Source organism: Geospiza fortis, unplaced genomic scaffold (genome assembly GCF_000277835.1).
Source record: "Geospiza fortis unplaced genomic scaffold, GeoFor_1.0 scaffold35, whole genome shotgun sequence".
NCBI classification, from domain to species: domain Eukaryota; kingdom Metazoa; phylum Chordata; class Aves; order Passeriformes; family Thraupidae; genus Geospiza; species Geospiza fortis.
In genome coordinates, this window is record NW_005054453.1 from 991,360 (window position 1) to 1,007,090 (window position 15,731).

At 37.1% G+C, this 15,731-nt stretch overlaps 1 protein-coding gene across 2 annotated transcripts in view; it reads right to left on the reverse strand.

Moving 5' to 3' along the window:
* Positions 1 to 5,299: 5,299 nt before the first annotated feature.
* INPP4B (inositol polyphosphate-4-phosphatase type II B) overlaps positions 5,300 to 15,731 on the reverse strand; it is a 192,201-nt gene continuing 181,769 nt past the window's right edge. The window contains exon 23 of one of the 2 annotated variants that reach the window (XM_005427765.2): positions 5,300 to 8,027. In XM_005427765.2, the coding sequence (XP_005427822.1) occupies positions 7,895 to 8,027 (133 nt within the window). In that variant the 3' untranslated portion in view covers positions 5,300 to 7,894. Of the gene's footprint in view, positions 8,028 to 9,141; positions 9,420 to 15,731 lie in introns of those variants that run through there. The other variant, XM_031062590.1, reaches the window with a different exon arrangement.

Consider the following 15,731-nt stretch of genomic DNA (forward strand, 5'->3'; position numbering starts at 1 on the left):
ACAATTTTTATCTATCATAAAAAAAGCATAAAACCTTGATGCGTTGTTACACTCCTTACCTTCTCAGCTGAGCACTGTCCTCTTCCCTTGCTGTTGGCAGAATGTACAAAGTGGTACAACCATTTTTCCCTCAAAATAATTTTGCCTGTATGAGAATGTTTGTGCACAATACCTGTTTGGCCAATCAGCAACAGCCCTTACAACAATCCTGTTATTTGTTCAAGGTTATTTTTATGTTGATAATCCTGTAGTCTATATCTATTGTAGCTGCTACCACAGTCACAAACCAGCAAAATCTTCCAACTCCAAGAACATCTCAGTTGAAGACAAAAGTTGAATGCAGTCTAAAATGCAGAGCTTAAACACAACCTTCCTTAGCTAGTTTGTATCTCTTTGGCCCCCGATTTTATTATTTGTGTTCTTATTTTTTATTACATGTTTATCTGCTGGGTGTTTCACATATATCCCACGAGCTGAACCCTGAGTTCCCCCACATAACCACCACAACACAGCTGTTTTCTGAAAAGAGAACCCACCTGCCATGATGCAGTGATGGGGTGATGGGGGACAGTTGTGTTTGCCCATTAATCCCCAACACCAGAACATAATTCATGTTGCTGAGGGGTAAGAAGCCTGGGATTTATTGGGAAGTTCTTTTAGGATCACTGAGTTCCAGCTGAGCCTGGCTGAGAGCTGCCATATTACAGAGCAGGCAGCAGAATTTGGCTGCTGGAAACCAGTCCGGATGTTAACCACAGTAATGTCAGTCTCATTTCTGTCACTAAGACTTTAGGTTTCCATCTGCAAGCAGATACAAGTCAGATGACTCCATTTATATACATTCTTTGACACAACCTTGTCCACTATTTCGTGGTACTTTGATCTTTGAAAAATAGGAAAAGCCAGACTGTAATATTTCATACCAGAGAGAAGTTAAATTCAAATAGAGAGTATTGAGAATCTACCTCGATTTAAATAGGAAACCAGACTTAAGCTCCTATTTATGTGATGTTTTTTAAATGCTGATAAGTGCCCAAGAAAGTTGGGTATTAGATCATACTAACAAAACCAGATCCCATTGAGATGCTTTTGAATATTTTACTCCACTAAAAAAGTCCTTCTAAAGAGACTGTGTTGATGGCATATATTTCCTTCTGTGCACAAGTTCATTAGCATCAGCTACTTATTATATAGCAAAACCGTATTTGATTGCTAGAAATACCACAAGTTCCATATTTCAACTGATCATATGTCACTGCCCTTTCCTATCCTACAACATATAAAAAATATTAAAATGTAAATATAACATGTATGTATATACATGTAAACAAACACACAGAAGAAATCTTTCAATTCAGCTTCTTATCCCAGGTTATTTAGAAGCAGTTTACATCTACTCCTCTAATACTGTCAAGGATTTTCCCTGCAGCAGAGCAAGTGTACTTCTCATTTATGTACTGGGTTAGGACTGGGCACAGACAGCCTACACAGAAATGCAAAGGGTCTATTTAGTTAGGCATAGCAAACAGCACACAGTCTAGTTTGCATCTAGAACCTTCTTGTCCTTAATTACATAAAGAGCATCTGTCACATACCTATTGAAGGCTGTGATTTGCACAGGATTTGTCACTTACAGGAAAGCTCTCACCTAGCAGAAGCAGCATTTGTGAACACATTCTCTGACTGGCAGCAATGGTCAGCCCAGTGTAGAACCCTGCAGACTGTGGCTCAGAAATATTATGTCATATACTCAAGCATGCTCTGAAGTAACATTGGAAAGGGAATCGGTGAAAACATATTTTTACTATCACATTATTCTATCATCTCACTTCAGCTGTAGGTTCTTTCTCCTTTTCTCTCTTACATTGTTGTGAGAAGAAAGTGGCTCCCAGTTTACGAGGAAAATAAAATCCATAAACATGCAAAGTGAGACAAAGTAATTTTAAAATACTTTCACTTTTATTAGCAAGAGACAAAATTCCTAAGCTCCTGTTAGCTGAATGCTAACAGCTTTTTAACTTATTTCCAAAGAAGCAGTAATTCCCAGTGTTTTCTAAAGGTTATCAAGAACTCTGCAAGTCATTAAAATCTCACTAAATAGATTTTAGTAAAACTAAAAGTGATAACATATAAATAGAGATACTAAATTATGCAACCACCTTCTACTCATAGTACTCATAGTACAGATGAGCCACATTTTATCATATACCCAAAAGGAAGATCTGTTTGCTACATTTCAGCCAACCATGGCGAACTTACCTTTCATTGGGGTGAGAGATCATATAATAAATCCAGATTCCAACAGAAACTCAAGAAAACAGCACAGAAGCAACCCATAATTATTTCCCAAGGAAATAATTCACTGAGATGGTGAAGATGTAATACCAGACAGAGCATGACACATCACCTTTTTAAAAGTCTTCATTACGAAAAGCGTTGAGCCCGCCTGAATTAAAGACCAACAGTTATGTGAAAGGGATTTCCTTATGGGCGTGTGAATGTTTTGTTTGCTTTGAAATAGAAAATGCATGACCCACCTGGTTCCAAGATGAAAGTTATGGTAAGACTAAGAAGAATATGAACTAGTAATTTTTGCCCATTCCAGGCTTTTAAATGTTGTTTGAGAACTTTTCTTAAATCCTTGCTCCTAGAGGTGATGAGACCTGTGAGTGGGCTTCCACCAACTCCTTTAGGAGGGAACACTCTCTCATCAGCATGGACAATCCTCCCTCTGGGCAACACCACCGCAATGACAATGAAGAATGAATAACGAACAAAAAAGTCAGAAACATAAAAAATAAACAATAAATTTATTTAAATAAAAAATATACACATAGTGTACAATGGACATGGCTTACAGACAGCAATGAAACAAAAATGATAAACCCTGAAATAAAAAAAGCATTGAATTCCTATAGTTGTGCTTTGCTTCTCTGGACAAACACATGCTGCGGACTGAAGTCCTGTTAATGTTACTTATACACAGCCCTGTGTGCTCCAGAATGTAAGACAGGAACATCACAAGGAACAGCTACACAAAAGGAAAACAAGTACCAAAGTAATTTGGGATTTTAGAAGTTTTAAAGTCAGACCATTCATAAACAGAAGTGCTGAACACTTTTAAAGTGTTTTGCATGCATGGAAAGAGTAATCAAACACCACTGCAGCGTGGTCCAAATCTCACTGCTCTGAACCTGCCATGTCCTGGGCACTCTTTTATCATAGACTCCAACTGTAACTCTTTTTCCCAGTCAGCACACAAATCCTGTGCCTTATGTTTCAGCACTTTGGAATAGGGAGACACTGGTTCACAAGTGTCTTATAGTTTATTTATCCTGAAGTCTTTGCTCATATCTGAGCAAATGTAAGTTTTTAACTTGGATCATGAGTATCATGCTGATAGTCATGGCTGTTATATTACTTAATCAGCAGATGCTGTGAAAGAAAGAGAAAAGAAATGTTTGAGTCCTGCAGAGTGCAAGCCAAATGCTTGGCAACACAACAGTTGAGGTGTTTCATGGCTAAGGTAAAAAACCCCAGTGTTTTAAGGACTGAAGTCTTTGATTTTTTTCTCTCTGAAAAAGCATTTGTATGAATTTTTTGGTAAACATGCAATATACAAGGTAAGTTTGTGTTTTCAAGAACAGCAAATTACTTTAAAGCATCTCCATTGTAAACATCTGCTTTTAAGCTGCAAGGAAGTGAAAAGCAAGATGCAAACATGTCTCATGGCACTACCTATACAGTGCACTTTATAATAAAAAAGAGCATAAATATAGATATCAATGGTTTCAAGTTTACAACACAAGCAACTGACACAATGTACATATAAGAACGTTAAGTGATTACATACATTAATTCACACAGGTAATTTTGCTGCATAGTTTCCAATGCAATTCCTTTCTTTATTACACTGGTTGACGTTCAGTGCATTTTATGCTTTTTTTAAAATGGACCAGAGGATTTCTTGGAACTTGTGTTTAATCTAGAAATAAAAATATTTTTTTCCTGAAACTTTTAATAGGCATATTATAGAGTAGGCTTCAGAATGAAGTGTTGCACTTCTTTATACCAAAATTACTAGTGAAGATTTGAATATCATCACAAGTTATTCCACTGCAACTAAGTGGATTTTCATCAGGAGAGATTGATTTAGACACAAAATTGTTTGTTAATTTCCTCATTTCACTTATGTAATGACAAAATTCAGACAGAAAAAAATTAACCTTGCAAAGGGCTTCATTAAGGCTACTTCCCAGTTAATATTTTGTTTTAGCTGTCCTCCTAAATTATTTATTCTTTATAACACAGACATTGCTAGGATTCCATCAAAATACATAGCTTCACATAGACAAAAATCAGATAACATAATTAAAAATTTTTGCTTTCTAATTGCTCCATAAAAGCCAAAGTATAAACATTAATCAGAATGTATTTTAAATTCCTCAAAAGACTTCAGAAAAAAAGACCTGCCTGCTTAATGTCAGTCATAGACGTGTATTATAAACAATAGATAATATAATGTCACTCATAGACATGTAGTATAACACTATTACAATCATTTCTGGGGAAAAATACTTTAACATTCCTTTCCTTATGTTTTTAGTTATTTTAGACTAGCTCTCCATTTAGTCACTACTCTGTGGTACAAAACCCCCATGTAAGTGTGTGATGCATTGTACAAATATCGAAAGCTAGAAGCCCTTATTTCAGGATTCCTCAAGACAGATCCTGATCCTGATTTGATTTCTACAAATAATATCATCTGTAAGACAGATTTGGCTCTAGATGCCAGATGTATTTTTGAATTTTCATTTTCTAGCCCTTGAGAGCTGCCCTCCTCTAAAAGCAGATTATTTCATACCTTACAGAAGTTTTAAGAGAGCACTTATGGAACAGTTCTTGCAAAGCCACCATCAAATTCACTCTGCTTACCTTATCCCTCTGCAAGACAAACAATGTAGTTTGCTTATAAAAATTAAGTTGTGTAGTTTTACTTGTCTGAAATCCACAGTGAGCTAGAAGATAATGTGCAAGACCCCCAGGATGATTTGACTCCTCTGTTAGCCATTCCAACAACCCACAGGGCTGGAAGCAGCTGCTACAAAGACTAAACGTACTCCACATAACACAACCATCAACCTGCAGCAAACCCCTCTTTGTTTCTTCATAAAAGGCCAACCAGAAAAACCAAAACTTTTGAATCCATGGTCAGCTGATGGCACAGCCTTTGCCCACAGGGACCACCGTAGCCCCCAGCGGGCACTGGCCAAACAACAAAACATTTGGGCCTGTTTTGCTCCAAAGCTCTCCTGACCTACAACAAGATGTTCCAATCTAAATATTAGTGAGAAAAATTTCAGTACTATTTAGCACAGAACTCAGCCAACTCTTCTGTAATGGCCCAAGCATGAGGCTTCGCTGCAGCTGACTGATGTATTTGTGGTTTTGTCTAATTAATTATCTTTAGCAAATAAGAGATTTATTTAATTTCACAAGAACATACTGTGAATGGTTGTTAAAACAAAAAGGATAGTAATCCAGTGCCATTTTTTCTTTCTCCTCATCAAATCCATGGCTTCAGCGTGAAAAACAATTTCAACACAAAAAATAACATGGTAGTGAGAACAGCAACTTAGAGCCTGGACAGGATTAAAATGCTCAGGCAAAATCTTGAAAGACTATTTTCCTGACAAGAAAATCTAGAATAATTTCATATTTTTATAATTTGACAGAATGCCAATGGGACTCAGATAAAGAAGTCTAGGTACCTATAGCACCCAGCAAAGAACACCATCTCCACTGAGATTTTTACAGAGAGTTTCAGAATTACTGTGCAATGGTTGGCATTCTCTGCTGCATACCTGGGGGTTATTTCAGAGACCCATTTATCACTATCTCCAAACTGCATATGTAGGGCTTTTTTAAGCTAATAATAAACATGTATATAGTGAGGGTTAGTGCAGCAGCCTGACAGAAGAAAAATTACTTTTCTAGGAAGGATTATGTTCCATAAATTCACAAAAAAGTTTCACACAGATCAGCTGCATTATATTAATAGACAAACACTAATTTATGCACATATCCAGCCACCCAATGAGTATTGTCCACTTCTAGTGGTACATGACAAGAAGAAATCAAGGCATTGTGTTCTTATCAGTCTGAGCTTATCTGTGATGCATTGTCAACTCTTCTGACATATACTGAAGTAATACATTCCAAAAAAAAGGAAGCAATTAATGACAGCATATTATATAATAGAAATAAAAAACTAATGCACCAAAACACTACTTACATTATCTACTTTTCTTGGAAAAAAAAGTTCCAATTAGTTAATATATTGTATAGGTGAATTTCTGGCTCCATTGAAGTCAATGAGTATTAGAACAAGGGTCTCTTTCTGATGTTTTCCTACAAACTCCAAAGCCTGATCTTGCAAATATACAAGATGGATTTAATTTTAGCCAAATGATAGATCAGTTCCATGGATCACCCAAATAGAATTTGCAGAATCAGGCTCTTAAATTCTGGTATAGTTACAGATTTATACCCAGTAATGAGTATTAATGGAATAAAAAGAACAAATTAAAAGTCATGGTATATAGATATTTCTTTGACTTCCATAGGAGTAAGGAAAGATTTACTTCTTTATCCATGGCAATTACAATTTCCTACAGATGCTCAAATTCCCAGGGTAGTTTCATTAGGCTACATTTCTCATACTTCTGCTCTAGATATAAAAAGAAGGCATTACATAAAGGTCAGTAACCAGTGAATACTTGGGAATTTTCAATTGTATTCCTCTCTGGGGGGCAGAAGAAGGTAGTAAATAGACACAATTAGAAAACACAAATGCTCTTTGCAAGACAAATTTCAGGATTAACACAAGCTGGCAGAGCATTAACATTCATTTTTAAAGCTGATTGCTCTTCATCCTAGAGTGTCTACCTGCAGCATTACAAATTGGATATAAATCAGCTGCAGTGGCTAACTAGTCCTAGTGCAGCAGTTTACTCATAACATTTATTTTAGGCTTTCTAATAACATACAAGTTTTCAGAGTCTAAAGATACATTAACTCCTGTATATACAACTTATTTTCCCTAGCATTAAAGAAAATTTGCTTTTAAGGGTTTACACTAAATAGGAGGTCAAATTCAGGTCCCATTACTTGAGGAATTAATCGTCCTGATTTCAGTGTGATTTATGTGAAAGTGACATAAGTGGTATTTGGCTGGGGTACAGAAAACCAAGAGTGATACATCTAAATGAACCACAGGGAATCAAAATGGAATTACTGGAATTAAAGTCTGCAATTATTAAAAACATATTATGAAGTTACCATGCTTATGTAAAGAAGCTAATTGTAATTACCAAAATTATATTTAGCCCAGGTATTAACATTAGCATCTTTCATAAACATTTCTGTGAAGGGTTTAATCATTAGTGATCAAGATGTCAGTGCTCTGCTGGTTACAGAAAACACCTTTTCCAGCAGTAAGAGACCCCTTAAATCAAATCTCAGGGTTTGGTTTGGAGTCAGAATGCCACCTTCCAGATTACTAATCTCTGTTCCTACAGCAAATGCCATTTCCCTATTTAATCTTCCATCAAATGACCCCAGAAACTAATTCCAACTGGCTTATGAGTCGTACTAAGCTTCAATTTCACAAAGGTAAGTTGAATATATTTGATTTTCAGAATATCCAGTCCATTGCTTTTTCATGGTATTTATTTCATAATGACTAATCAGATTAATTTCAGTGTAAAATGATAAAACCTGATAAAAATAACACCTCCACTGGTTATACATTCCCAATTCATACGCCATAAACAGCAGTTGTTATATTCACTAATTGGCATGATATCTGCTCCTGATTACACTTTTGTTAAACTTAGGTGTCAGCTTTTCCATATGTCCCCTCTGGAGGTCTGTAGTACTTTGGGAAAGCCATCAGCTGTATCATGTTGAATGCATACTTTCTGCATTTGACATTCTTCAGAACATTCTCTATGCGGCATCCTTCTCTAGTGAAAGGGGGAAAAAGTACAACTTCATGAAACATAGAATAAATAAATATGCTTTATTTGTTCATTGCAGAGTTTCAGCAACAGTTGAAGTAAAAATAACAAGGATTCAACTCTACATTTTTGTTTTCCATGAGTGATGATACATCTTACAGAATTAAATCCAAGGCCAGGCCCAGTACAGTTATTGCCCTCAGAAATAGGTGATAAGATTTTCCATCCCCTCTAATATATCTGCCCTTGCGGTTTAAAGTTCAGTAAAAAAATTTAAATACTTTAACAATACATTTTGTTCTAATTCCAGAAATATATTTGCCTTTTAAACCTTTTCATACCTTTTTTTTTCAATTGATTTGCTATATATGTGTGAGTATACATTGCCTTAAAATGCGCATTCTAGGAATAAGGAATTTTATTAAGTCTGGCCCTAGAGATTCATGAAGGAAAGTTTCATCTCTGCTTCATTTTCTGTATGTTCAGCTTTGCAATGAAAAAAAGAGAGAATGGCTTTTCAAACAGCCCAATCCACCTCTCCGCTTTACAAAGGAAGGATGTTCGTTCACATACAGTACAAAAGTCACAAGTGCCAAAGTGGTGCACCAAGACATAAACAGGACTTTGTTAAAAAGAATATAAAACTGTATTGAAAGCAAAAGCAACTAAAGCAACAATTACAAACAGGCTAATTTCATTACAAAACAGAACTTAGTATATTCTATTTACTCGACAGAAAAGGGTTAGTTGTAGCAAAGTAATAATAATTTATTAAACGAAAACAATCCCATCAGCTAGTTACAATGAAAAAACACAACGAAAGATAAGTCTCACAAACCATCGCCCTGCCATATTTGTCTAGGGGTTAGTTTGTGTTGTGCAAATTTTTTTTTTTTTGTCAGACTAATTACTCTGGAAAGAGGGGTTCAAGCATTCAGGATTCCACAACTTCTATACAGTGACAGCATTGTAAGTGGGCTTTCTTTGCGCTAATTACAGTGGGAAAGCTTTACCATGAACAGAAAGAGCAAATCAATTCACTTAATGCATAGTATACTTCTCGGAGTTCAGAAAAAAAGAATGAAAACACAGAACATTTCAGACATTGGAATCTTAAAGATGAATCCTTGGGGTCTGAGACTGTAGAAATATTACAACATGATTCTTTTTTTCTAGAGTTAGTTTGTTGCTGTTTGTAGAAAAGAAAGGAACACAAGTAAAGTTTATTGATATTTGGCTAATAGCAAAGCAAGACTTAAAATAAGCCAGACAACCAGCAAGTGTGAGCTGACAAGCAGCAAGGCGACAGGATAGAAGTGTCGAGAAGTTGGCTTGTTATCAGTTAGACAGCCTGTTTCGGGATCATCCGATTCATTCAGTGCTCCCTGGGTTTGTCTGCTGTTAAACAGGGGAAGTTAGGAACAGATAGAACAGCATTTAAGCAGCAAAGAAAGCCAACACGCAGGTATTCTCACAAAGTGAAAGTACACAGCCATTTTGATGAAATAGATTTATCTAAGTACTTCCAGTATAACTTTTGTGTTCTACAGCTGACATGGGAAGCATGATGACTGGGTGGCTACTAACATACTAATGCTACTAGGTGCCTTGGAGTAGTATTAACAAGTGAACATTAAATCACTTCCACAATGAACTACACTATCACTAAAATGAACACACACACTGAACAGAAATGAAATAAGGAGGTTAAAAAAAAAAGTTAAGGAAGCAAAGAAAAAAAGATCATGAGTATGTCATAATGCAACACTGAACAAATAATGTCTCCATGGTGTTCACAGGCTTTCCAGTCCTGCTTCAGTATCTATTATGAAGTTTATTGGCAGAAATGAAAAGGCCACACACTAACAGCTTTTCTAAAATAGTATTAAATGATGGTAAATTGACTTCAAAAATTCATCAGTGCTGGTGACTCAAAGTCAACAGCAGTTCTTTTTATTTAAAGGCTTGCACTTACATTCCCATAAGTAAATCACCTTGTATCTTTATCAGTCAACACAGGGAGGAGCTAATCTACTTACAAGGAAGTTCTATTGAATCACACTGAATTGTGTGGTCATTGTCCTACCAGAGCAACAGGGATACTTCCACTGCCAGGCTTTCCTTTTGTATTCTTGACAGATTTAAGTAGAATTACTCACACTTCAACCACACTTCTTCAATTCCTCTGAAGCTTACTTGCATACACTCAGGAGTCCTGTTTATAGACTTCCTTTGGGCAGCAAGGACTGGCAAGACGTTTTTTTTTTCTATTTACTATGAATATCCTGTGATGAAAAGATAACTTGCCATTTTTTAATGTGGACTTGAGAATATCCAAATATATCAGATGACAATGCAGTGCCCTTTCAGAAGCACATGTCACAAGTATGCTCTTTCTTTCAAGAAAGAAAATGCTGGCAGACATTATCTATTACTGTCCCACAGCTCCAGGTAAGATGAAAAGGATACTCTGAAAACAGCAGCAGCCACATCACCTTACAGAAAGCCTGCCTTTCTGACTTGTGTGTTAAAGGGCAGTGCTACATTTCTTAAGCTTGGATAGCAAGAGAGGTGCAGGAACTGCATTTGCAGGTGGAACCCTAGGCAAGGGGGGTTGAGCAAAACCTTTCCTTGCCCAATTTCTCTTTCGAACAAGCCTTCCATAATAAGTTCTTAGTCTTATTCTTTGCTTTGAACATTCAATCTGTATGTTGCACTAATAAAGGGATCAATACACACTATTTTAAATAGCAAAATAAAAGATAAAAAAATGAAATCCCTGCTATTTTCATCTAGGTCAAAGTAATTGCTGGTGGCAGGGTGTCTGCTGCTTTTGTTCTACAGATCTCAAGAGTCCATGGATAGAACTTGGGCAGAACTCAGACTTTATTGCAGCCATTATCTCAGAAACTATCAAGAAATTAAGCTAATTGCATGATTTATTGGCCTTGTCAACACTGAAATAAGTAATTCTGTGTTTGTCTATCAGACTGCCCCAGTTATGCCTCTGTCCTAGGCCCACCCACAGAACTTCCTTCCTCTTCTGCTCACAGTGACCTTACTATTTGTGATCAGCTGTGAGGACTGACTTTATTGCTCCCAGTTAATGTTGTCCTCCATTATGTATTTCTATATACTTTTAAGAACCTGCTGCTTGCTGGTTTTCATTTTTTTTTAATCTCTACAGCATCCTACAGGTTTGCCCCTTTGACACTGTCCCCTCACTCCCTTCCTACTCTTCAAGGTGAGCCTGCAGGTTTCAGCTTACTCCCATTATGCCCACAATTCATGAGAACTCCAGCTCAACCCTCACAGTCCCATCTCTTCCTTCCCAGTCACAGAGTCCGGGTGATTTTTGTTTGCCCTGCATCTCTTCCATCACAGACATTGTATGTGCTCCTACAGCTGAGTGGATGCAGAGCCCAAACTTTTTTTTTCTGGAGAAATCCATCTGGGCAGCAGTAAAGTTGAGCATTGAGTAAGTTTGCACAGCCACTGCATTAATCAGATTGATTGTTTCCATCAATCTGGAGAGCCTTGGCTTTGCACACCTATGGTTTATTCCAAGCAGGCTGAGTCATACACTTGCAGGTTGTTCCTACAGGGATGAACCCTCCTGCTTCCATGGTGTGCCTTGCTCTGTTGGACTCCACATCTCGGCAGTGTGACTGGCTTTTATCTACATTGCTACAAGCCACATTAGCATCAGTGAGATTTATGCAGGTGTAATGATGAAAATACAGACAAAAGCCATTTGTTCTATTTTTTTTCAATAGAAAAGCCTACAGTACATTTGTTCTTTGATATGCTGAAAAGAATGATTGGTGTCTTTTAACATAAAAAGTTCTATCTTCCCCCCAGGAAAACGACTGTGAACAGCTGATGCACAGGCACTTCTGCTCCACAAATTAGTCACATCATTCAATGCATGCTTCAATAAGACGTCCTCAAAATAGAGCAAGAGGATCCAACTCCATTATTAGCTTCCTAAGAACAAGCTGAGCAGAATAGCTACATATGCTTTTAATTTAAGAGGAATATTCGATCAGGGTCAGATACCTTGCTAGGGTCTGCCAATATTTCTCAATGCAGTGCAGTGACAGTGCCTTCCCACACACCCTAAAGCGTCCTCTGCAGTGACTATTAAACAAAGACCTACACCCAGCATCATCATATTGCTTCCCCGGGCTCATCCAACCCTACAAACAGCAGAAATCCCACTGGTGCCCTATCAGCTGGATTCATTTGGCTTCTGACTGACAGCACAACCAGAACAGAGTGCTGAGTGCTACATGCTAAGGTGTGAAGATACAGCCATCGTTTCAGACGTTATCTCCATCACAAATTGTACTTCAACAGCAAAAGCAAGGAAGAAGACTCGAAAAATAACCAGCAAGTTTCTATTTCACAAATAATTTTAATAGAAGTAGTGAAAGCTTCTAAGTTTGTAACATCTGGAGTCATGAACACCCCACTAACCTATCATACGATTTTTATTCATTTACTCTCAAATTGTTCATTTGAGACCTACAGCACAGCACAAACACATTGTAGCAGCCAAGGGTTCTGTAAGTTAATGACAATATAACCATTTCAGCCTGCCTTCTATCTCATTTGATGTTTTATCATCCTGAACTCCTATTAGGAGTTGCTACATGCTTATCAAATGAGACAAAGGCAAAACAGCAGGTATTTTTTGTTGTTTTCAAATTCAGATGATAAATTATTTGAACCTCAAAGTAGTGAAGCAGAGATGATGAAAATGGGGTGAGGAAAAAGCCTCTCAAGTCCTTAGAGAGTCAAGCACACACATGAGGGCACATTTTGGCTTTTGATTATCAGTCACACTGATGTCCCTGAGCAAGGTTTTTGGAGGAGATGATGTTCACATTTTGGGATGTATGCTTCTTTTTTAGAACTTTTCCAGCTACAGTTATTAGCAACACTGGAAATGTTGAACTCTTCTACACGATTTCTTCAGGTAGAATAAATAGGCAGCTCTCTATTAACAGGTGTCCCATGTGCTAGTGGTGACTACAGTTTGAATTCATGTCCTACTGCACTTGTGCTTTATGGGAATTTTCCTTTTTTTTTGTAGACAGATTCAAGCAAGGTTTTTCTGGTCCTGCTGTGTTTTTCTTGTTAAACTTCAGTGCTGACACAGAAAAATAGCAAAAGTAAGTTGCTTCTCTAGAGTCCCATCTGATCATAGTAGAGACATTTCTTCAAATAGAAAGGATTGCTAACAGTTCTCAGTCTTATACAGTTTTGATAACTTACCTATTCTTTTTATTTCAAGACAGTCAAATTCATAAGCAGCTTTCAAGAAGCAGCTTCTCTTAAGAAGTTTTTGGAATGAAAGCATCCTAATTTCTACATTTTACATGTTACTGGGATTGACTGAAACACTTCAGAGAATAATCACCTGTATCAATGTACAGCACTACAGTTCAAGAAGGCAGCCCTAACTTTTTCAAAGAGAAAAGGTGGGATCCTTGGGAACATCTCCTAGCCATTACGAAGCTGCTGCACTATCACATCTAGAAGAATAAAACATTATGCAGAAGGAAATAAAAAGGTATCAGCCTAGTCCTGAATGATTTCAGTATCAGAGCAGAACTCAGATAAAACATATAAAGGAATATTGGGAAACAAAATTTTATTTTGAAAGATAAAGTTGATACAATAAACCTCCAACAATTTTTAAGAACAAAACAATGGTTCTGCATTGTTTCAAAATGGAAGATAAGGGAAGGGAACCAGCAGAGACATCTTTTGCATCAATGATCTTTAAAATTATTCTTTTTCTGATACACATTTAATAACTTACAATTTTTTCCCTCAAATCTACATGGCACTAAATAAAGTAGAAAATGCTGGAAATCAATTTTTGCTTCTTACAGGATCCTATAATCTCAGCTCAAAACAACTAGAATTGCTGAAACTGATGAGCAGTCTTAGATCTAAGAATACTGAAGAATTCAGTCAGTGATTTAGAAAGCTGCTATTTAAACACACACAAAAAACCCCAGACTGTTTATCAAATCTGTTTTATCAAATTGTCACGCTAAACTCCCTCCTCCTGTTTTACCTTTTGTACTGCAAGTTTTTCCCTACTCTTGTTGCTTGTGCTGGCATCCTCTATTTCCGTACTCCTTTCTTCTCTCCTTGCTTAGTTATAGCACATGACTTTTCTAATGCATTATTTAGGAAATAAAAAGGAAAGTATATGCTATAACATGAGGCTTGACCACTGAGTTGGACCAAGCAGCAGATTCATGGTGCAGTCATGATGATAAGACACCTAGATCTTGAAAAAAACAGCTATTGTGAAGTAACTGTGGGGTTTGAGCTCAAAACTATGATGAAGTTTCAGTCTGTACAGAGCTAAAAATTCAATTTTGAGGAGGTGGTCAGAGACAGCAAGCTACTGGAGGCTCAGTGGTGGACAGGGCACAGATTTTAAGCGCTATTACGAACAGGCCTTAACAATTCAGTACAGAGCAACAGATTAACAAAGCAACCCTCTTGCAGCAGTATTTAATAACAGGCAAGGAGACACTTGGCCTTACAGCCACACAACCATATCCAGGAAAACCCTGTTGTCTAATGTGCTCACATGGACAGACAGAGATCCTTTGGAAAGAATGCTGAAGTCAAAATTCAATTTACACAGTTGCTCTTTTGCTCTGCTGTGTATGTGTTCTCCTTGAAGTCAAAATAATTATAAATGTGCAAATTTATGACCTATTTTATCAGCTCAGCTGTGTTTGGATTTCCCAGAGCAAGTGAAAGAGGCACATACCCTGCACTGCAGGCAACAAAACAGCACAACTCACTCCAGCTTTGGGCTATGGAAACATCTCCCAAATTGTTGGTTCACCACAGAGCAACACCCCTACTACTTGTCTGTGTTTACTTTTTAACATACAATTAACTCCGAAGAATAGATGGAAAAAGGGCAGTTTCAAGCTTTATATCTAATATGCATAAAACATGCTACTGGGTAATATACATCTCTACCAGTGCTAATCTTAGCACTTTCGAAATCTCTGCTGATTGCAGAAGAATTAATATTTTCCTTTGTGACTGATACAGAATGCCTTCAACAATGTTTTTCCCTCAATGTTAAAGAGCATCTATATGGTAAAAAATAACACTGACAAAATTATTATAGTGAAAATATTAGAAACATAAAGAAAAAATTCCAGTTAGAATCACAGTTTTTGTCGTTGGTGCATTTAAGACACCTACATTAGCAGGTTAAATTCACCCTCAGCAGCTGAACAGCAAAGCCAAGTTGACTTTCTGTGCCTGTGTCCCTCAATCTGCCAAAATGGACAACAGATACTGCCCCACGGGAACAGTACCTTGGTCATGCCAACTCCCAGACTGCCCTGGAATCACTTGAGAGTACACTTAATCTGCCAAAACTGCATCTGGAAACATTTCATAATTTCACTGTATAAAATGACTGAGATCATGTTCTAGAATCTATCCCCAGAGGTTTTCAATTTACAAGTGTGGCCAGAAGCTTCAAGTCCTGCAAAGTCATTGTGGTGACTGTGTGAGAGATTAGCTTCAGAACTGAAAAGTGATGGGTTTGCAGAGGAGATTCTTCTTTACCTGTCAAAACAGCAGAGCAGTTTCTGAAACATGATTTTCACCTCTACTATACTCCAAGGAAAGGATTTGCTATTTCATTCTGCT